General features: G+C 31.7%; 1 protein-coding gene across 3 annotated transcripts in view; it reads right to left on the reverse strand.

The window, feature by feature from the left end:
- The window catches only part of Pex1 (peroxisomal biogenesis factor 1), a 117,420-nt gene that overhangs the window by 34,851 nt on the left and 59,347 nt on the right, over window positions 1-23,222 (reverse strand). For all 3 annotated transcript variants that reach the window (XR_012755441.1, XM_075358590.1, XM_075358591.1), the window contains exons 10-13: window positions 21,596-21,749; window positions 18,422-18,584; window positions 14,183-14,348; window positions 11,095-11,282 (exon numbers count right to left, since the gene is read on the reverse strand). Coding sequence is in view for 2 of the 3 variants with exons in the window: in XM_075358590.1 (XP_075214705.1) it covers window positions 11,095-11,282; window positions 14,183-14,348; window positions 18,422-18,584; window positions 21,596-21,749 (671 nt within the window). In the remaining variant the exon portion in view is untranslated. The remainder of the gene's footprint in view (window positions 1-11,094; window positions 11,283-14,182; window positions 14,349-18,421; window positions 18,585-21,595; window positions 21,750-23,222) is intronic.

The raw sequence follows: 23,222 nt of genomic DNA on the forward strand, positions 1-23,222 counted from the left end.
AAGTTTTGGCTGAAAAATTGGCTAAGTTTTGGCAAGTTTTGGCTATAAATAACTGAGTACGAAAATGGGTGCAGAAGATGTTAACTGCAAGGAAAAACATCTTGTAGTGCATGAACTTTTGCAGTTATGATAATGAAGATGATGAATTGTTTGATCACATTTTTACTGGAGATGAAACCTGGATTTCTTACTTAAATATAAAGTTACTGCAATGGAAAAATTCATCATCATCATCGCCTAAACTGAAGAAGTTCAAACAAGAATGTTAGATAAAGAAGCTTATTGCTTCTTTTTTTATGACAAAAGGGTGTCTTGCTAGTTGAATTTTTTTTCCTGGGCACATAACGAAATGTCATCATCAGCACTTGGACACAATATTAATATAGTAATCAATTAAATATTAAAAATTAAACAACAGTAATATAAAAACACAGCATAGGTGTAAAACGCCTATGTCGTATGCTAAAGGTGAAATTAAACTACAATGAAATAAACACTAAGAATCTTACTTAAAAGCAACAAAATTACCATCTGGCATAGACTGATGAAAAACATTATGTTAATAATCAAATATTTGAATACAGATGCATGGCCTTAAGAAATTGTAAGACTTCCAACGCTAGCTACATAACATACAGTCCACAAGAATTTGGTGTACCATTAGTTGGCAGTTGCAGTGAACAGAAACAGATGTACTGGTCTGGCCGACCTCCACGGCATGAGTGGCAGCATCTTGGCCTTTCATCCAGAGGTCCCAGGTTTGAATCCCAGTCAGGCATGGCATTTTTCACACATGCTACAAATCATTCATCTCATCCTCTGAACCAATACCTAACGATAGTTCCGGAGGTTAAACAAGAAAAAAAAAGATGCATTGGTCTGATTGATGAGGTGTCCGTGAGCAAGTTTAGGGTGCCCTATTCCAAATGACAAATAATAATAACCTTCTCTCGATGGTTATCCTGCATGAGGAGCTCCACAGTGACAGTATTCTTAACTGGAGGAAGTTTATTGTTGATAAGGTAGCATTTCATTCATTTTCCCACTCATCATGAACCACCCTCCTAAGAAAAGAGACAAGATCATCAGAAACAATGTGATTATTGAAAGGAGAATAGAAAATAACTTTTTTTGGCACACTATCAGCACACTCATTGCCTGAAATTTCAATATGGCTGAAAATTCAGTAGAAGCTTAAATTATGCTATGCTGAGTCATTTCAAAAATAACAGACTGTATCTGATGGGCAACAGGTTGTCTGGAGTACACTATCACCTGCAAGGCACTTATGGAATCTGAACAGACAAGTATGTGTCTGGGCTAACTATATTTAAGGTCTTATTAACTGCATACAGCTCCACTATGAAACATTGATGATGCTGGGAAGGAAAAACATACATATTCTACGCCCAACCACAAAAGCACAACCAACAGAATAATTGTGTTTAGAGTCGTCTGTATAAATTTTTGCAACATGATTCACGATCCCCCTCTATTAATCATGAGACCTTGCCGTTGGTGAGGGGGCTTGAGTGCTCAGAGATACAGAGTAGCTGTACTATTGAAATTAGGTTATTTATTTTACACATTGAGAATGTAATGCTCGATGTAGATAGCAAGAAGCAATGTTGAAGTATTATTTAAAACATTCATATAATATAGCACTGAGGCCAATGGAATAATTTCAACGCTATATACCTGAAGCTTTTGTACATGTGAATGAAAGACGATCTCTTTTCAGTCCATGGAGTTATTTTTATATCATTACTTTATAAACTGATATTTGGACGGATGAAAAATTGTGCTTTCACTAATGCATACTATTACAAAGATAACCTGCAACTACAAAAACATTACTGTGGACATCTTACCGCAGACTTATATCTTTATGTAATTTATAAATGCATTATTAAAAGCAGACTTTGATAATACTACCTTTTTCTTCAATTATCCTTAAAATTCTATCTAATTGTTTGGTTAAATCTATTATAGTTAAATAAAGTGTAGCACCGATTACTATCAATGATATTTGGGACAAGTTTGTCCCAAATAATTTAAATCACAGATGCCATACAAATAATTTAACCAACAAAAACTATGTTGTATAACCCCTTGACTAGCACTAAAGTTTTCCTGTACTTAACTTGGTTGTTGCTGGTTCCAACATGAGATAATATTCGCTTCCATTTTTCTAGACTGCAGTATAAAGAGCTAGGATTTCTAGAATATAATATATGTTTGGCTGCTTTTTGCTTCATATCTTCAAATTTGACACGATTACTGTACATGGGGCTTAGAAGCAATTTAGTTTTGGCCGCAATCAAGGGAGATATAGAGACCTTATGGATTTCGGGTCAAGATTACTCACAAGGGTTAATTTTTTCTGCATCGTCTCTTAGGTATACAAGGTGCTTTCTGTTTGGTTTAATTTAAATCCCCTAAGAGTAAGGGGCAAAAAATTATTTTTTTCCTGACATGTCAACTTCTTGTACTTATTACATGGTTCTATTAAATTAGTATGTCATAAATTTATGACGTTTTATACAAATTTGGGCAATATTATTCAGGGATAGGGAAGAAGAGTAAACCTAATTTTTTGCCATATGTTATTTGGCTAGATTACCTGATTTCTATGAAATATTTTACGATAAATCATGAATCTCCTCTATGAATCATGAGACCTTGTCATTGGTGAGGGTGCTTGAGTACTCAGTGATACAGAGTAGCTGGACCGAAGGTGCAACCATATCGGAGAGGTATCTGTTGAGAGCCAGACTAAGGAATGATTCCTGAAAGAGGGCAGCAGCTCTTTCAGTAGTTGTTAGGGGCGTGAGTCAGGACGACTTAAATGGCCATATCAACATCACTCAGTCCTCTGAGTACGGCGCAGCTGAAATCAATGGAAAACTACAGCTGCTTTTTTCCAAGAAAATGTGGCACTCTGCATTTTCATATAGCAATGATAGAGGCGCCTTCCTTGGTAAAATATTCCGAAGGTAAACTAGTCCCCCGTTCGGATCTCCGGGTGGGGACTACTAAGGAGGGGGTCACCAGAAAATTACAAACAACATTCTACAAGTCGGAGCGTGGAATGTTAGAAGTTTAAAAAAGGTTGGTAGGCTGGAAAATTTAAAAAGAGAAATGGATAGGATAAATGTGGATGTAGTAGGAATTAGTGCGGTTCGGCGGGAAGAGGAAGGCAACTTTTGGTCAGGTGATTTTAGAATAATAACTCAGCTTCAAATAATGGGCAGGCAGGAGTAGGTTTCATAATGAACAAGAAGATAGGGAAGAGAGTAGAACATTTCAAAACGCATAGCAATAGAATCATTGTAATAAGGATAAAATCAAAACCTAAACCGACAACGATTGTTAACGTCTATATGCCTACAAGCGCCCATGACGATGATGAGGTAGAGTGTGTATATGAAGAGATTGATGAAGCAATTAAACACATAAAAGGAGATGAAAATTTAATAATGGAGATTGGAATGCAAGCACTGGAAAGGGCAAGGAAGGAAATATAGTAGGTGAATACGAGCTGGGCAAAAGCAATGAAAGAGGGGACAGACTTCTAGTTTTGCACAAAGTATAATTTAGTAATTGCCAACACCCAATTTAAAAATCATAATAGAAGAATATACACTTGGAAAAAGGCAGGCGATACTGCAAGGTATCAGATAGATTATATCATGGTTAAGCAAAGATTTAGGAATCAACTCATTGACTGCAAAACTTACCCTGGAGCAGACATTGATAGCGACCATAATTTGGTGATAATGAAATGTAAATTGGGATTTAAAAACATGAAGAAAAGGTGTCAGATGAATCGGTGGAATTTAGAGAAGCATGAGGAAGAGGAGGTAAAGAAGATTTTTGAGGTCATCGCAAGAGGTCTGAGTAAAAAAGATAAGGTAGAAAAAGTAGAAGAAGAATGGGAGAATGTTAAAAAAGAAATTATTAAATCAGCAGAAGCAAACTTAGGCGGAACAAAGAGAATTGGTAGAAAACCTTGAGTTTCAGACGATATATTGCAGCTGATGGATGAACGTAGAAAATATACGAATGCTAGTGATGAAGAAAGTAAAAGGAACTATCGGCAATTAAGAAATTATATAACCAAGAAGTGCAAACTGGTGAAAGAAGAGTGGATTAAAGAAAAGTGTTAAGAAGTGGAAAGAGAAATGAACATTGGTAAAATAGACGGAGCAACAGGAAAGTTAAAGAAAATTTTGGGGTACATAAATTAAAATCTAATAATGTGTTAAACAAAGATGGTACACCAATATATAATATGAAAGGTAAAGTCGATAGATGGGTGGAATATATTGAAGAGTTATACGAAGGAAATGAATTAGAAAATGGTGTTATAGAGGAAGAAGAGGAAGTTGAGGAGGATGAAATGGGAGAAACAATACTGAGATCTGAATTTAAGAGGGCATTAAAAGATTTAAATGGCAGAAAGGCTCCTGGAATAGACGGAATACCTGTAGAATTACTGCACAGTGCAGGTGAGGAAGCTATTGATAGATTATACAAACTGGTGTGTAATATTTATGAAAAAGGGGAATTTCTGTCAGACTTCAAAAAAAGTGTTACAGTAATGATACCAAAGAAAGCAGGGGCAGATAAATGTGAAGAATACAGAACAATTAGTTTAACTAGTCATGCATCAAAAATCTTAACTACAATTCTATACAGAAGAATTGAGAGGAGAGTGGAGGAAGTGTTAGGAGAAGACCAATTTGGTTTCAGGAAAAGTATAGGGACAAGGAAAGCAATTTTAGGCCTCAGATTAATAGTAGAAGAAAGATTAAAGAAAAACAAACCAACATACTTGGCGTTTATAGACCTAGAAAAGGCATTTGATAACGTAGACTAGAATAAAATATTCAGCATTTTAAAAAAATTAGGGTTCAAATACAGAGATAGAAGAACAATTGCTAACATGTACAGGAACCAAACAGCAACAGTAACAATTGAAGAACATAAGAAAGAAGCCGTAATAAGAAAGGGAGTCCGACAAGGATGTTCCCTATACCCGTTACTTTTTAATCTTTACATGGAACTTGCAGTTAATGATGTTATAGAACAATTGCTACGATTTACTGATGATGTAGTAATTCTAGCTGAGAGTAAAAAGGATTTAGAAGAAACAATGAATGGCATGGATGAAGTCCTACGCAAGAACTATCGCATGAAAATAAACAAGAACAAAACAAAAGTAATGAAATGTAGTAGAAATAACAAAGATGGACCACTGCATGTAAAAATAGGAGGAGAAAAGATTATGGAGGTAGAAGAAATTTGTTATTTGGGAAGTAGAATTACTAAAGATGGACGAAGCAGGAGCGATATAAAATGCCGAATAGCACAAGCTATAAACGAGCCTTCAGTAAGAAATATAATATGTTTACATCAAAAATTAATTTAAATGTCAGGAAAAGATTTTTGAAAGTGTATGTTTGGAGTGTCGCTTTATATGGAAGTGAAACTTGGACAATCGCAGTATCTGAGAAGAAAAGATTAGAAGCTTTTGAAATGTGGTGCTATAGGAGAATGTTAGAAATCAGATGGGTGGATAAAGTGACAAATGAAGAGGTATTGCGGCAAATAGATGAAGAAAGAAGCATCTGTAAAAATATAGTTAAAAGAAGAGACAGACTTATAGGCCACATACTAAGGCATCCTGGAATAGTCGCTTTAAAATTGGAAGGACAAGTAGAAGGGAAAAATTGCGTAGGCAGGCCACATCTGGAATATGTAAAACAAATTGTTAGGGATGTAGGATGTAGAGGGTATACTGAAATGAAACGACTAGCACTAGATAGGGAATCTTGGAGAGCTGCATCAAACCAGTCAAATTACTGAAGACAAAAAAAAAGATTCACGATATTTACAATATAAAATTTTTCTTGTAAGATAACTGGATTTGGGTACTTTTAGTGATACCAACAAAGACTACAGCAGTAATTTATGAGAGAAGACCACCAAGTGTGACAATAATATTGAGTAACAGTAAGAACTAGAGGTAATTATAATTTTTATCTATACCACTCAGATGGCTCACCACTGTTCACTAGTAGATTTACAATGGGGGTTGAAAGAAACATACAAATAGCAAGACTGATAAACAAATGATAGACTACATAAAGCATTCTGAGAGCAGTAGTCCATGCGGAAAGCCACACAGTCGTAGTCGAAACAGGAACAAACCAGAGCTTGGTAGAAGCGCAACATGCACACTCTATCAGCTCACCTAGTATTAGACATAACTGTTAGCATGTCTAGAATTCTTAAACATTTTACCTTCAGCTCCATTAAATGTGTTACTCATGACAGTTTTGGTCAAACCACAAAAATCTAACCTTCGTGCATGGTTCAATTGGTTCACCATATAAAAACAGTTGAGTCAACATGTTCCCTCAACTAAAAAAAAACATTTTGTTTTCTCCAGGAAAATTGTGAATCCACTCATTTTGCACTATGATTCCAAATGGGTTATAGCGTTTTGTAGCAGCCTTTCATCAATAGCTAACGTTCTACAAGCAATGTAAATTGAAAAATCATCTACAAATAATGAACACATAACGGGTTTTTGCATACAGTTTGTTAAACTATTTTTGTCAAACAAGGTAATACTTAGGATACTTCTCTTGACATTCCATTTTAGTGTGAAACTTTTGGATACTGTCGTTCCAACTTGAATGCGAAAGGACCAACTGCTGAAGAAACTCCTGATAAATGCAAGGAGATTCCCTAGTATACCTCATTCATTCAATGTATTTAGGATTCCTCTCATGTGGATAATATGTAAAGGTGCAGGTGTTTTCCCTTCAGGAAAACAGGAAAACACCTGCACCTTCACTCTTCTATAATCTGTTTGATGATTGCAAACGTAACTGTAAAAAGTCACTTCATCCTGAGGAGAGTTTCCAGCAGTCACAACATCAATGAATTTTCTTCTTTTAGTAGGACTTCGATATCCTCACAGCAAGAATGGAGACCACAAACATTCCAATAAATAATATTTATACCCATAAAAATTACTTTTTTTCTGTTATATAAAAAACTCTGTCTGCAGATTATTTATCAAATGTTATCTGGTTTTTTCCTTTGGTGTTTATAACTTTTAGGAAGTGCTTTGCTTCTTTGGGCATTTTCTCTGCCACCATATCCTTAAAGAGACCTTGAGATGGTGATAGGGATTTGGAAGCCAAGAGGCCACAGAAACTGTACCAGGCAACGGCTTTTTAGTGGATTCCTTCATATGGATCTTGGTGGTTGGTGCATAGTTTCTGCAGCAGGAATTTTATTTGCTAGTGTACTGACTGAAGTGGTTCTTCATAAACCACTGTCAGTCTTTCTACCAAAAATACTTCTTGACTGTATAACATCTGAAGAAGCTGTTTTAATTTACTGCAGGATCCACACTGCTGATTACCCGCATTTGTGGGGGCTTGCCTTGATGTAGTGTGACAAAGAGATGTCCGGTTTAACCAGGTTCTGGAAGTTAAACATCTTTTTATATTCTTTTCGTGGGCCCAAAAAAGATAGCATTTCCTCGATGCAAATTTTGAGAATTGCCTACTCAGTTTTAAAAGTTGGGCAATCTCATGTGCGAGCTGAATATGATCAATCAGTTAGCACATTTTTCTTCCTCCTGGCAATTAGTCTCATTGTGACCTTTTTTAGAGCACTGAGCACATATTGCATTATTCGAGCCAGAAGTTGTAGTGTGACCTTTGACACTGGAAATATCACTGTGGGATGGAGATGAATGGTCATACTACAACTGATAGGTAACTTACTTTTATTCTCTCCCTCTTTGGTGGTATAGGAAGATTAATTCTTTGGTGGTTGGAAGAAGGAGCGGTTCTTCCAACCCGCTCTGACGTTTCTGTAACACCTTGGGGAAGAAGCTCATTGACAATTTCATTAATATCAATTTCCAGAAGGTCACAGCAAAAAATTATCCTTCAGCTGCTATTTAAGGTTTTGTTGCTTAACATACTTACACAGTGGAACCTGGCATAACAAGCATAATTTGTTCTAGAATCTTACTCATAATACGAAACACTTGTTAAGAAACAATTTTTCCCAAATAAATTAATGTAAGATATGATAATTCGTTCCATGCCAAAAAATATTCAAAATATTTTATATGTAATGTTTGTTTAAAGAAAATTACTTATACATAAATTGTTAAGGAGCAAAATCATCCATATTGTAGTTTATTTATGAATCTATGACACATATCTAATTCTTTTTTACTAGAAAGCTATCTAGCAACATTTGTTTTTCAAAGTGCTACAAAATTTGGTGAAAATGTGACACCGCATTATCGTTGAATGAATAAATTTATAGCCACTGTCTTATTAGGGTGATGTTTTTCAACGTATGATGCAACAGTCTCCCATTCTTTCAGTATTTGCTTTATTATGCCAGAAGATTGCTGCTTTGCTGTTTTTTCGTCCTTCTCCATTGACAAACTCTCCTCTACAACTTCTTGCTGTGAAAGGCAGTGTAATTCTATAAGCTGTTTGGTGGTCAGTGCTTGGTTGTGCTCTTCAACAAGCTCATCAATAACATTGTTATCCACCTCCAGTCTCTCATAATATTGGCTAAAGACACAATCTCATTGACTATAGGCTCCACAAGTACTGTCCCAAACCCCTCAGTCACATTCATCGCGAGCAAATATTTTTTCACAGAAGGACCAAACATTTCATTGATTCAGTCAGTAAAAATGTCACGTGTCATCCAAGCCTTGTTGCTGGGTCTCCAAATCACATTTAGCCTGCTCTTCTGTTAATTATACTTCTTGAAGGCTTGTGGAGTTTCTGAATGGTAAGCAAGCAGCGGTTTAATTTTTAAAACGCTACTTGCATTGGCACAAAATAGCAACATGAACCAGTCTTTCATTGGCTTGTAGCCAGGCAATGCATTCTCCTTTGCTGTTATATACATTCGCTTCGGCATCTTTTTCCACAAGAGAATCGTCTCATCACAATTAAAAACCTGTTGCAGACAACAGGATTCTGAGGTAACCCTCAGAATCTACAAATTTCTTGAAGTTGCCAATGAAGATTTCAGCTGCCTTTGTTGCTGCTTCACTGTGCCTCACAACAGTGGGATGCCGGTTTATCTCTTAAACGTCTTGTACCCTCCATAGATATCCTTAAATACTTCTTCTTCAGCCATTGATGATCCTGATGTGTTCTTAACAAGGTTTGCAAAAATAACTTTCGCTTTCTGACAAATGATGTTTTCGTTAATAATATCGCCTTGTAATTGGTTTTTGTTTATCCATATGAGAAGCAACCTTTCAACATCGTCAAGAGTACGTAACCGTTGCGTAGATATTCTTGTCATTCCCTTTGAAGCATCTATCTCCTTAATCTTGTCCTTGTTCTTGAGGATAGTGCATATCATTGATATAGACCGATTATTTTATGTGCGTGCAAGATCAGCCATGTTCGCACCTTGTTCTCGCTTTTCAATGATTTCATGTTTCATTTCTACAGTTAGTTTTTTCTCTTATAACTGCCTTCTTGTGGTTAATTCGTCAGGGACATTTTTGCAAGGGTTAAACTTCATTGGACCAATGAAATGAGCTTCAGATAGTTGTATTTTATAAGGTGTTACAATGCCACCGAGTATAAGTGTAAGATGAAATAGTGTAAGATGTTGTGTTGCTGTGTATATATATGCTGTGTATATATGTTGTAATTTGTGAAGACTTTGTGGTGTGTGTATGTATATGGTGTAAGAGATTCAGCAGCTTGGTATGTAGTGGGAAGAAAAGCTGCATAGGCTAGGGCCATGGGGATGTCAACCTCCAACGTCTTAAAGAGTAAGACTTCCCATTGGGATGTTGAATTCTCTGATTGCAGAACGACTGTAAATGCAAATGCATATTGTGAAACATTAAATATCCTAGAAGAGCTATAAAATAACAAACAACATGGGATGCTCTCCTGCAGGATTTTGCTTATTCTTGTCAATGCCTGGCCAGACATGGGAAATTAGATAAGGAGGAAATTTGAAAAATTTTGTTAGAAAATCTTCAATTATTTACCATATAGTCTGACTTAGCTTCCAGCGATTACTTTCTTTTTGTTCACCTTGAACAATGGCTTGCATCAGAAAAGTTTACAATGCTGAATTGAAAAATTGTGTTACTGCATGGTTTAAGTCATGGCAGCAGAATATTTTGAAGAGAGATTGAAAAAGCTTTTGAAATGCTAAGAAAAATGTATTGAAGTTGAAGACAGCTGTGCAGAAAAAAGTAAATAAATATAATTTTTATGTGTAAATAATAAAATTTGTTCATAATTAATAGTTTTGTTTTTACTTACAAAATGAATCATTCTTTAAGAACAAGACTCGGAGAACACAAAAAATCCTGTACAAATCAAGTGAGTAAAAATTGTAATTTGAAGTTGCACTTTAAATATACATATATTTTTTCTGGTTATTTAAATGTGTAAAATTGTAAAATGCATAAAACCATACAATGAGTAAAATAATTTGTAAAACATGCATAATAATGTAAATAAAACATAACTGAAAACATAACATAAATGAAACATAACTTCTTACAAATCTTTATTTTAAAAAAAGTATATAGGAAAACTTTTATGGATGTAACATCAAAATGTTTGCACCATCTTACTCCTTTAAAAAAATAAGAAATTTCAAAAGAATCATTAGGTTCCTTCTGCCTTTCAAAATTTACAATGCATGATTTATTGTAGAAAAAGTAAACACTCTGCAGATCTATGATTTTGTGATAGATTTTTTATATTTGTACAGTTAAGTATTAACTACTGTTTATAAATTTATATAAACACTGTATAATTTATATCCAGAATTTTAGATACTACTTCTATTACAAGAAAAATATGCTTATCTTTTCCTTAAACAAATTTTTAAATAATATTTCAGAACATTAAACACATGATACATATTAATATCTCACTTCAATGACAAATTTTTGAGTTGTAATTTGCAAATAACAGCTTGAAATGAAGTGCTCTTTTATAACAAACACATTATTATTTAAATAAAAAATGACAATAAAAAAAATACCTTTGAAGGCCAAATAATAATTTCAGTGAGATTTTCTTTTAGGGTTTTCATTCCACCAATTGTTTTCCAAGAATGATTTGAGCTTTTATATAAGTTAATTGAACGAAGATGAGCTGGAATGTGTGAATCCAAAGCAAGCATAAGATCATCAAGTGTTAAATTTAATTCTTTATTTCTTTCCTTTGTAACTGCATGGAAAACAGAGAATCAGAATACTGGGAAATAGAAAACATACACAAAAGTCACAATATACATTATGATATACATATGAAAAACCACTAAAAAAATGGGCATAAAACATTTTTTTAGCTATGAATAATAATATTAATGAAAATTAGAAAAGATTTACAAAACTTTTTTTAACTTAAATATCTATCTAAGAAAAACTAGAAACTCTTCTACAAGCTCAGTGCAAATTGACCCCTTTACTTTACTCAGAATAAAAGTTGCACAAACTTACTTGTACAGTATGATTTAAGGTACAATAAATTTAATAATATAATAAATTAATATAAAAAAAAATTAATTTTAAATTAAAATAAATAATAAGCAACAGAAAAAAAGGTTGTATACAAGGAACACCTTTGTGAAATCTGAGTACAAACAAAACAAAAACATAATATTATGTTTAATACTTGCTTAAATGATCAACTAACATATAGCATATACACTAAACTAGATATAAGATAATACCTCAGACAGATATATATCTGTCTGATATTATCAGACAGATATTATCATACCTACCTGAGAAGTATTAACAATTCTATCATAAAAATTTATACATTTATCAAAAAAATAAACAATTTATACATAAAATCACAAATTTATAGTAATTGAAGTGATCAGTTAAATTATTGTGCTGAACAGTAGGACCTGGAGAGGTCATTTGTTGCTTTATCAAATCAAATGTACAAATGATCAATGCAAGAAACACTGTATTTACAAAGTCTCAAGTTGGCTCGTTAACAATTGAATCCGATCCAAAGATAGATATACAATGAATTTGTATTTATCTGTCAAAACATTTGTTTTCAAAATTTCTATGACTATCACCTGTGTATAAAAGAATCCTACCTTTAATATTCGCAAGGAAGTCTTTGAGTTCATCAGTAAAAATGTAGAGAGGTAAATTATAGAATCTACAGAATACAATGATATAAAAATGACAATATTCACTTTAAAATTAACTTTTCAACTGTCAGCGGAAACCAGAGTAATCTAATCAGTCAGTGTAGATTTCAGATCTAATATATTACAGCAACTTCTCCGAACCTGTAGTTGTCATTACAATTAGGATAACAGCAATAATTATCAAATGAATAATTATTTATTTCATTGCTGTAGGTACACAATTCAGCAAGAACAACACAGACTGGTAAACTAACTAATCTACTTAACTCCAATAACATCAAATTAAAATTTTCTGTAATATTTCATATGTTCTGTATTAAAAACAGAAATATTTCATCATCTTTATCAGCTACCATTTTTGTAAATGTTATAAATAAACTCAATTAAAACTACATAGAATGAACAATATAAATAGACTAAACAAATTACATAATATCCAAACCAATGAAATTAACAAGACACTCATATTGAACAAGATATGAAATATTAAATTGTTAATATAATTGAATCATAGTGAGAAAAATATTACATACTACTACCATTTAAGCCCAAAAAAAGTATATCTTTAAATGTCTTAGTGATTTCAATCGGCATTTGCCTACATTATCTTATTCAAATCACATTATAATGTTATTCTTGATTAATGTAGCCGGGTAAGTAGTGTGAATCAATGCCAGTTTTTTTTTTAATACTATTTCTTTGAATGTTCTGTATACAAACAACAATACAAAAATACTTCAATTTCTTAAAATTAATGATACATTTTGGGCCAAAAATGTCACTTAAGTAATTGAAACAAGGTCAACTTACACTGACAGAGCAGAAAACATATCTTTATGAGTCTTATCATTCTTGACAACATAGGTAGTTATTCTTCAAACATTAGTGTAAATGAAAACATGCAAGTTTTACTTCTTCCTTATAAAGCCATTTATTTAGAACAACTAATAACCGATTGACTAAAGGACTATAACTGCGTTTAAAGCAAATTATCTCTGTTAAATTTTTTCAAAGCTTATTGACCACTGCGATTCAAATGAAGAGTTTACAATCAAGGCATTCTAGCACAAACTATATTAAGATGGCAATTAAAATCATTCAAGAGGCAGAAGTTACACCTTAGTGTATGAACAGTGTATGAAAGAACTAGTAGTCTGAAGCTGTAGAAACTATTTTTGATAAAAGAAACTGACATTATCATCAACATTAAAACAGAAATAAATCAGGTGACATAGCAATAACTTCAGAACTCATGTTGATGGATTAATATAAAAGGACAGGATCAGCATTTAAATCCAATATAGACGAAATTTGTCCTTTACCAGATATGAATTATCAATGTAAGATATCCATTATTAAGATTGCTTCTATTATTATTTTTTAATTAAACTGTTTTTTTTTTCTTTATCTATTTTCATTGATAAAAAATTACCATTTTATTTTCAGCATTTATGACTAGTATTTGTTGTCATATCATACAACGTTCAAAGTTCAAATGTATTAAAAATACTAATACTTTTTCTTTTCACACAAAATTAGAAATCAAAAGCAATTAATTTTATTACTTTGATTCAATAAGCAATTACATTTATTTATGTTATGAAGATAACATTTGTTAAGTTTACAGAGTATAGGTAACTTTTTTTTATTTAGATTGTTTTATGAATTTATTTTAAGGAATGTAAATTACATTGTTGATAAAGAAATCCATACTATTAGGGCATCCAGAGACAGATTAAATTTGAGGTTGAATATTGAAGATAGATAATACACGGCAATGAGCTGACTTCAGGATATCACATTTTTGTCAACCATTTGACTTCACACCTCAGCCTCTAGTTCAATGTGCCTTACACTCATATGACGCAGAACTGGGCACCACAAGTTATATAAATATAAGTAAATAATCTATGCTTACAATTTTCTGACATAAACATTATTTTCAGTTCAATACCTTTTCTTTGCCATGCGTAGAAGAAAGCTTTATCAACAAGTAATAATAAATCTTCATAGCTGTACCCATCAATTTTCATAGAGAATTCTTCAAAATTAGCATCACTGATTTGATTAATCATCAATTTTCTATTAATAATATCCTTAATTATTGTAATTCTGTCAGCCTAAAAGAAAGGTAAGTAAAGCAATAATATTGGTTAACAACTGCTTCATAATGGACAGCAAAATATTCTACAAAAATCTTGTACAGGAAAGAATGTTCCAACAGGTGAAAATGGCTTAAGAAAAAATATTACTATTATTAGAAACCACTAACTTTTTTTTTATTAGCAATAATTGTTATTACTGAAAACACAAACAAAAACTAAAAAAAAGTCATGCATTGAGTAACCCAGAAGAATGTATCAAGAAAGCTATAGGGATACTTCATTGAACCTTCCTTCCACACTCACATACAAATGATAGTGGGTCCTGCGTAAGACAGTAAATTATATCTACTATAACTTACCTATTCATAGTATACAATGGAATGTTTCAGAAGGCAGCAGCTTGAAAATAGAAGTGGATGTGAAACATATATTAAAGTTAATAGTTAATTAAAGTCATCTTAAATAAATACACAAGCCAGAAAAATTTGGGTTGTGAAATGATTTTTAACTTTTGAAAATTGATTCTTATGTAATTTTCAGCACTGAATCTGAAAATACCCTTAACTTTTTTCTATCACGTCAAAATTTTTCAAAAATCGCAAATGTCAAAATTTGTAAAGTTGAAAAATTTCAAAAATGTGATACTATAAAATAGACATAAAACGTTATAATAAATTAATACAATATATTCACGTTTTTTGGCTTATACTATAAATTTTTATAGCTAAACAGTACAGTTATCTAAAAAGAACAGGGGGGGAGTTGAGTTGAAGGTGACGAGACGGTGAGATAGCTCAGCCGACAGGTTGAGCTATCTCACAGTCAGACTTAACAAGATAAGACCGATAAGACTTAACAAGATGTAACATGTTTACTGGCAGCTATCCACACCACTCATGTACCATACAACTACTATCAGCGCTGTTTGAACTATCAGCATGTATAAATCAACTTTTTTCTCTCCTCCATGATCAAACACGTATTTGTTGGTGGAGAATATATTTTCAGGCCATAAAGCAAACTTTCTGTTTTCAAAATGGCTTCAGGAGGCTGCTAAAATTCTGCAGATCCTTTTTGTACATCTGTGGTGAGTTAAATCTGTGGAAAGGCAAAAAATAAATAAAACAAGTTTCATTTGATAAGTGTACCTCAAATATTTCAGAGTAAAAATAAGAGATAAAGACAAAACTTGGGCACTCCATCATTCGCTACACATGTGTTGAAGGATTTACGACGATGGTCAAAGTGTGAACAAGAAGTGTTCAGATTTGGACTTCCAATAGTGTGGTGAGAGCCACAAAATCACATCAATGATTGTTACTTTTGTTTAACTGGTGTTCACAGTTTCAATTTGAAGAATAAAAAAAGAATCATCTATCCAAATATGCCATCCACTTTATGCCCAGTTCCTCATGATCCAGACGTACCAGGACCAATTCCACCAGAAAATTTACCTAAAATAGACAATTCTACAAGTGATTTAAATGAAGATAACACCAAGAATTACGAACCCAGAGATAGCTGTGCACCAGAGCTTTATTCAGAGTCTGAACTAAACGATTTGGTTTGAGACTTACAGCTGATTAAAGAAAATTCAGAATTGCTTAGTTCGAGGTTAAAAGAGAACCTGCTAGCAGCTGGCACTTCATTTTGCTGGTTCAGGTACAGAAAAAAAGGATTTTCTTCCATATTTTTCGGAAGAAGGGGAATTAGTCTTCTGCACTGATGTACGTGAACTTTTGACTCTATTTAAGATTTCATATGAAAGTACTGACTGGAGACTGTTCATAGATTTATCCAAAAGAAGCCTCAAAGTTGTCCTTCACAATGGGAATACATATCTGTCAATACTCGTCGAACATTCTGTCCATTTAAAAGAGGGTTACAGTAATTTGGAATTCATTCTCGATAAAATAAGAGGATTGAGTGCGGTGACCTCAAAATAATATTGATGTTCATAGACAGCAAGCAGGATGCACAAAGTTTCCTTGTTTTTTGTGTGAATGGGATAGCAGAAACAGAGAAAATCATTGGATAAAGAAAGATGGCCAAAAAGAGCTTCATTAGAACCTAGAACCAAAAATGTGCTCTGAAAAGCTCTCATAGATCCGAATGAAGTTCTCCTTCCACCTTCGAATATGAAGTTATACATGATGAAGGAATTTGTCAAAGCCTTACCAAATGAAGGTAAATGTTTTAAATATATCTGTGACAAATTTTCAGTCTTATCAGCCACCAAATCAAAAGAGGGTGTTTTTATTGGTCCTGACATTAGAAAACTTCCCAAAGATGGTAATTTTGAGAAACAAATGGAAGTTGTAGAAAAAGAAGCCTGGGGAGCCTTTGAAGATGTAGTAATCAAGTTTATGGTCAATAAGAAGGATCCGAATTTCAAATCAATTGCTGATGGAGAAGTACAAGAATTTAGGCTGTTCCTTGAGCTTGAAGTTTCACTACCTAAATTCACATGTAGACTATTTTCCTGAAAATCTGGGTGCCGTTAGCATAGACAAGTGTGAGAGATTTCATCAGGACATGAAAGAAATGGAAAGGAGGTATCAAGGAAAATGGACTACTACAATGATAGCAAACTATTATTGTATATTACACCAAGATGAGCACTGAAATGAGAGAACACAGAAGGAAAAGCGTGAAGCAGAGTATAAACCATCCAAAGAAACTTCGATACATAGAATAAAATTGTAAGTATTTTATATACTTCGTCATTAAGAGTAGGTGAAGAGAGGAGGAGTGGTTTCCAAAGGCATGATGTACCTCATAAAAATTAATTAAACAAATAAAAATAATTTAAAAACATACTGTAATAGAAATTAGGCTTATTCTGTGGCAATTTTCATTAGAAATTAAGGGGTCAATGAACCCCTCCCCCCATCATCTTCAGACCACTCAACTGTTTAGCTCTAAGAATGCATAGTATAAACCAAAAAAGTGAATACATTATATTAATTTATTATTAAAAAAAAAAAACCATGTTTTATATTTATATATTTTATTGCATCACATTTTCATTATTTTTCAACTTTTTACAAATTATAAAATTTATGATTTGCGAAAAATCCTGACGTGATGAAAAAAAAATAAAGGTTATTTTTGGATTCAGTGCTAAAAATATATAAGAATCAATTATCAAAAACTGAAAAACACAACCATTGCAGGCTTACGATATAGATAGATATTTCTGTAAATCACTGATATATAAAACCAGATAATTTCATTTACATCAGTATATATTTGTATAACAGCAGCACTTTTGACTGATACGTTTAGTATCCAATGGCTGATAAAAAAATATTGTATTCAAATTATATAGCAACAACTAATGCAGTTATGTAGTCAACTTAGTCATTGCAAATTTTTTGAAGTGTTCATAGTTAGTATGCTACTCTACTCATAACATGTAAATAATATACACTACTGTATTAGAATATACATCACTGTATTGTTATTATATTATTTTTTTGGTTACACTTGTACTATTATAACCGACACGTACTACCACAGATTTTATAATATAATATACTTTTCACATAACACACATTTAAGATAGCCTCCTCCATTGGGCTATAAAATACCACTGCAATACTACACCTACATACCACTAACAACAAGTTTATATCAGAATAATTCCTGTTGTATGTCACATCAGCACTATCTGATATGTTAACATGTTGTCTAATACTTTTCATAATTGTATAACATAACACTTATGAGCTCCCAAATTTGATGCCATCACATTTTTATTAATAAATTTTCCTGTTTTATTCTATGCATTTTCTTTTTATAGAATATTTATTTGGCACTTTTATAATTAAAAAAAAAAATAAAAAACCTAATCAAAAGCACCTTCTTGTACATCATTACACAACTGTTTAATTTTTGAAAGACTTTGAAATATTTAATGAGTTTTTACTTCATGTTATGATTAAACTTATAGTAATTTATTTTATAACAGTGCATTTAAGTAACTAAAATGTATATTCTTACCAAGTACAAAACGTAACATGTTGACTGCAAACAAACTGATGCAGTTTTAAAATAGCAAATGAAGAGTACAAAAATAAAATTACCTTAGACAATGTTGGAATTTGAAGTAATGTTGGAAATAGATGATAACCTCTAGGACCTAAAATTTCAGGATTAACACTATTACTTGACTGAGCAGTAGCTAGTATACCAATAAGATGATTAGACTGATTTTCAAACACAATATCACGTATCATCCTGCACATCCTTTAAAAAAAAGCATCACTCGTAATAAACAGTAATAGCTTTATAGTAACTCTTGTTATTATTCAAGGTGTTACTCAAGTTCTCATTCATTTCTAATTCTTTATCTACAATTAACAAAAGTTCACACTTAAAAATCTTAGTTATTAATTTTTTATTGTAGATGATTATTTTATTTTATTATTGCATCCCCAGATGTAACTGCATATGCATTTTAATAAAGAATATGAGATGGATGATGGGTGAAAAATTTCCAGATCTTTTTTGGGAATCAAATCCAAGACTAACTCATCTAGAACTTAATGTGCAACCCACAAGTTATAGAAAATGTCTATTTTCCTTTTAATTTTGTGCTAATATTATTAATTATCTCTTCCTTTAATTTAATTTTGTAATTATTAATTGACATTTTTAAATCAATTTTTGTATGTTACACATTTGAAAAACCTTGTTTTAAATAAATGTTGAAACATGTTTTATTTAAAGTTTTAGGAAAAACACAACAAATATATAGACAGTATACTATATTTATTAATAAGATATAATTCTACAAACCCCACTTTGACTGAATTATGTCTTTTACACAAACACATCATAAAATGAGGTTTCGTACAAAACAAAAAATTTTTTAACCAGTATCGTTAAAGAAATTTACATCACAGGAGTTTCAAGGGAATATTTTTTTGTGGACTGCACAATAGATAACACAATACATAACTGAAAAATAAAAATATAAATGAATTTAACAAATTATACAATTTTCTCAAATAAATGGAAACAAAACGAAACATATACAAGCAATTCTTAGAAACAGTCTGTATTCTTTCTTCTCCCTGCGTTTCTTAAGTTAAACTACAATTAAAAATTCCATGAAACCTTTCCCATTAGTTATTTTTTGAAGTTTCCTTTCTTCTATGGCACATTTTATTAAATATAGTACTTCAATCTCCTTACTTTCTCATTTTATTTAGTTCTCTTTTATCATATTTCAAGATGTTTTCCTTAGTCACTTGTTTTAAAATTAGAAGTAGTGACATATGCTGAAAGATATAGAAACAGGGCCGAAAGAAAATTTAATTCTAACTGAAAAGTCGATCAGTGATTGGATCAACCCAAAAGAGAAATTAACAATCAGCAACAAAAATAAACAATACCTTCAGGTAGAAAAATTACAGTAGCCAGAATTAGAAAAATAAATCAGCTAGTGGGAAAAGGAATAAAGAAAGCAATGATAACAAAAATTGTTGAAGTGAAAGGTATGTGTATGGCAGAAAGAAAAATGAGCAAAATTTCACAGAATGAGTACCTTAGTGCTTGTTTCTTTTTCATAAAGATGGCTTGACAATGACAATCAGACTTTCTCAGAAGCTGCCAAGAGAATTCAAGAAAAAAATTCAATCACATCACAAATTAATACTCGACAGTATGAAAAAAATTTATTTTCAACTTTAGCAAATTACTACAGATATATTAAGGGAAACCTGATTCATGGTGATAAGAAATATATGAAAGAAATATATATTTACTTTAATGAGGTTATTATTTTCTTAAACAAAAATGTTGCTGCCATTAAAAAGGGTTTTGAAACAGGTGATTTGAAACTATGTTATACATATAACAGTATATATTGCATTTGTTTAACACAAAAAAAAACACACAGCCACTTCTATCATTAATTTCACATATTGGAATCAATTTTTTTTTTTTTTTTTTAAGTACAAGAACCTAAACTTGACAAAGACGTAAAAATATTATTATAGATAATTAACTGAAATATGTACTGGGTTACTGGGATTCCTGGGAGACACTTTATAGCCACCTTAAGTTTGGTAGCAAAATTCAGCTTACATTAATTTTATTAATATATATATACATAGACAAACAAACAGCTTTCTTTTTTATGTTTAATTTTTTTATATTAACATAAATTACAAAACTGTACTGTTTTTACTTTAGATGTACAGTATTGTATTTTCTTTTTTTGCATTGCTGTAATGATTTCTTTTAGAATATATTATAAGGAGAATGAATGATATTATATTTGTCTAATAAAAATGATACAAATGAAATAATAAAAATTATACCATGAAACAAATATGGTGTAAAAGTACATTTTAGTTGCTATAAAAACTTATATTTATTTTTTCAAGTAGTGACTGTTTACAGCTACACATTTCTCCCAAACGTGAACCAGTTTTCTCATTCCATAAATAAAAATGATAGTGGTTTTTTCTTGATCCATGACCTCACTGCATTCTTCAGCTCATTATCCAATGTGAAATGATTACCCTTAATATCCCTCTTTAATTACAAAAAGAAGTAAAAATTATAGGGTGCTAAATGTGATGATTAAGGAGTGTATTTGGATTAGGTTAAAATTTCAACTTCACAAGAGCCTCGGTGATTGCATGCAATGTGTGTGGCTGAACATTATTATGTTACAGAATTATTGGTTCCATGGATTCTCAAATGCAATACACATGTCTCAACTCCATTGCAGGAGAAAATTTAACATTTTAAATGCTGTTATATGTGATAATTTTTTCCATACATAAACAATTATTATTTTTGTTAAAATATCTAATACCTCAATATGTAAGATGTTAAATTAATAGCTCGTAGGGTTAGATTACCATGATATGTACATAACAAACATACAGATTGTCATATTGAACAATTTTTTAATATACAGTATAATGACAAAAGAAGAGAGCCACTGTTAATACTATTAATAAATATACTTTAAAAAAATTATTATAATAAAATATTGTGTTATTTATTTACTCATAAAACAGAATGTCACCTTCCAGGTAATATTAGAAGATTCTTTTAATTTAGTTCTAAATATTTAAAACACACCTGTAGTACACAAATTTTTGCATGCATATAGTTAAGCTGGATCACACAATAAATATTTATGAACAATGTTTAATATATGATAAGGAACATAAAAGATACGATTTTTTTAAAAAATAAGGTACATAGTAAGATACGGAAATTTTTATTCATCTTACCCTTGCAAAAAGATTTCTTCAGCTTTGTTTTCTGGTTGATTTGGTACACCTGCTATAGCATCAATATCTAATAATACCAGAAGTGACGGCTGATAATATATGCATTTCTGTAACCTCTCAAGAAGGAATTTTTGTATATTATCTCCTTTTTTTCCTGGAAATAACATAATAAATCTAGAAACAATTAAAATTAAAAAATATTTACTGTAGTATATAGTTCATTAAGATTTATCAGTTAGAATTTAATTTACTTCAGACTAATGACCTACGTATTGCAATAAATTAAATCTTATTAACAGTAATAAATATAATTCAAGTTATTTAATCAAACTAATATGTACAGTAAGGGGGCTTATATTGCATTAAGAAAAATGCATCCAAAAATCTGTTTTTATTGGTCTTTAATAACTACAGATCAATTTAATTCCACAAGATGTAAAACATTTATATAAAATATCTTCATTTCATTAACTTTATCATACAAATCTAATTTTATCATTTTTTCAATTTTTTTTTTTTGTCTTCAGTCATTTGACTGGTTTGATGCAGCTCTCCAAGATTCCCTATCTAGTGCTAGTCGTTTCATTTCAGTATACCCTCTACATCCTACATCCCCAACAATTTGTTATACATATTCCAAACCTGGCCTGCCTACACAATTTTTCCCTTCTACCTGTCCTTCCAATATTAAAGCGACTATTCCAGGATGCCTTACTATGTGGCCTATAAGTCTGTCTCTTCTTTTAACTACATTTTTCCAAATGCTTCTTTCTTCATCTATTTGCCGCAATACCTCTTCATTTGTCACTTTATCCACCCATCTGATTTTTAACATTCTCCTATAGCACCACATTTCAAAACTTCTAATCTTTTCTTCTCAGATACTCCGATCGTCCAAGTTTCACTTCCATATAAAGCGACACTCCAAACATACACTTTCAAAAATCTTTTCCTGACATTTAAATTAATTTTTGATGTAAACAAATATATTTCTTACTGAAGGCTCGTTTAGCTTGTGCTATTCGGCATTTTATATCGCTCCTGCTTCGTCAATCTTTAGTAATTCTACTTCCCAAATAATAAAATTCTTCTACCTCCATAATCTTTTCTCCTCCTATTTTCACATTCAGTGGTCCTTCTTTGTTATTTCTACTACATTTAATTACTTTTGTTTTGTTCTTGTTTATTATCATGCGATAGTTCTTGCGTAGGACTTCATCCATGCCATACATTGTTTCTTCTAAATCCTTTTTACTCTCAGCTAGAATTACTACATCATCAGTAAATCGTAGGAATTGTTCTATAACATCATTAACTGCAAGTTCCATGTAAAGATTAAAAAGTAACGGGTATAGGGAACATCCTTGTCGGACTCCCTTTCTTATTACGGCTTCTTTCTTATGTTCTTCAATTGTTACTGTTGCTGTTTGGTTCCTGTACATGTTAGCAATTGTTCTTCTATCTTTGTATTTGAACCCTAATTTTTTTAAAATGCTGAACATTTTATTCCAGTCTACGTTATCGAATGCCTTTTCTAGGTCTATAAACGCCAAGTATGTTGGTTTGTTTTTCTTTAATCTTCCTTCTACTATTAATCTGAGGCCTAAAATTGCTTCCCTTGTCCCTA

The sequence above is a fragment of the Lycorma delicatula genome, chromosome 2, assembly GCF_047948215.1.
Source record: "Lycorma delicatula isolate Av1 chromosome 2, ASM4794821v1, whole genome shotgun sequence".
Lineage (NCBI taxonomy): Eukaryota > Metazoa > Arthropoda > Insecta > Hemiptera > Fulgoridae > Lycorma > Lycorma delicatula.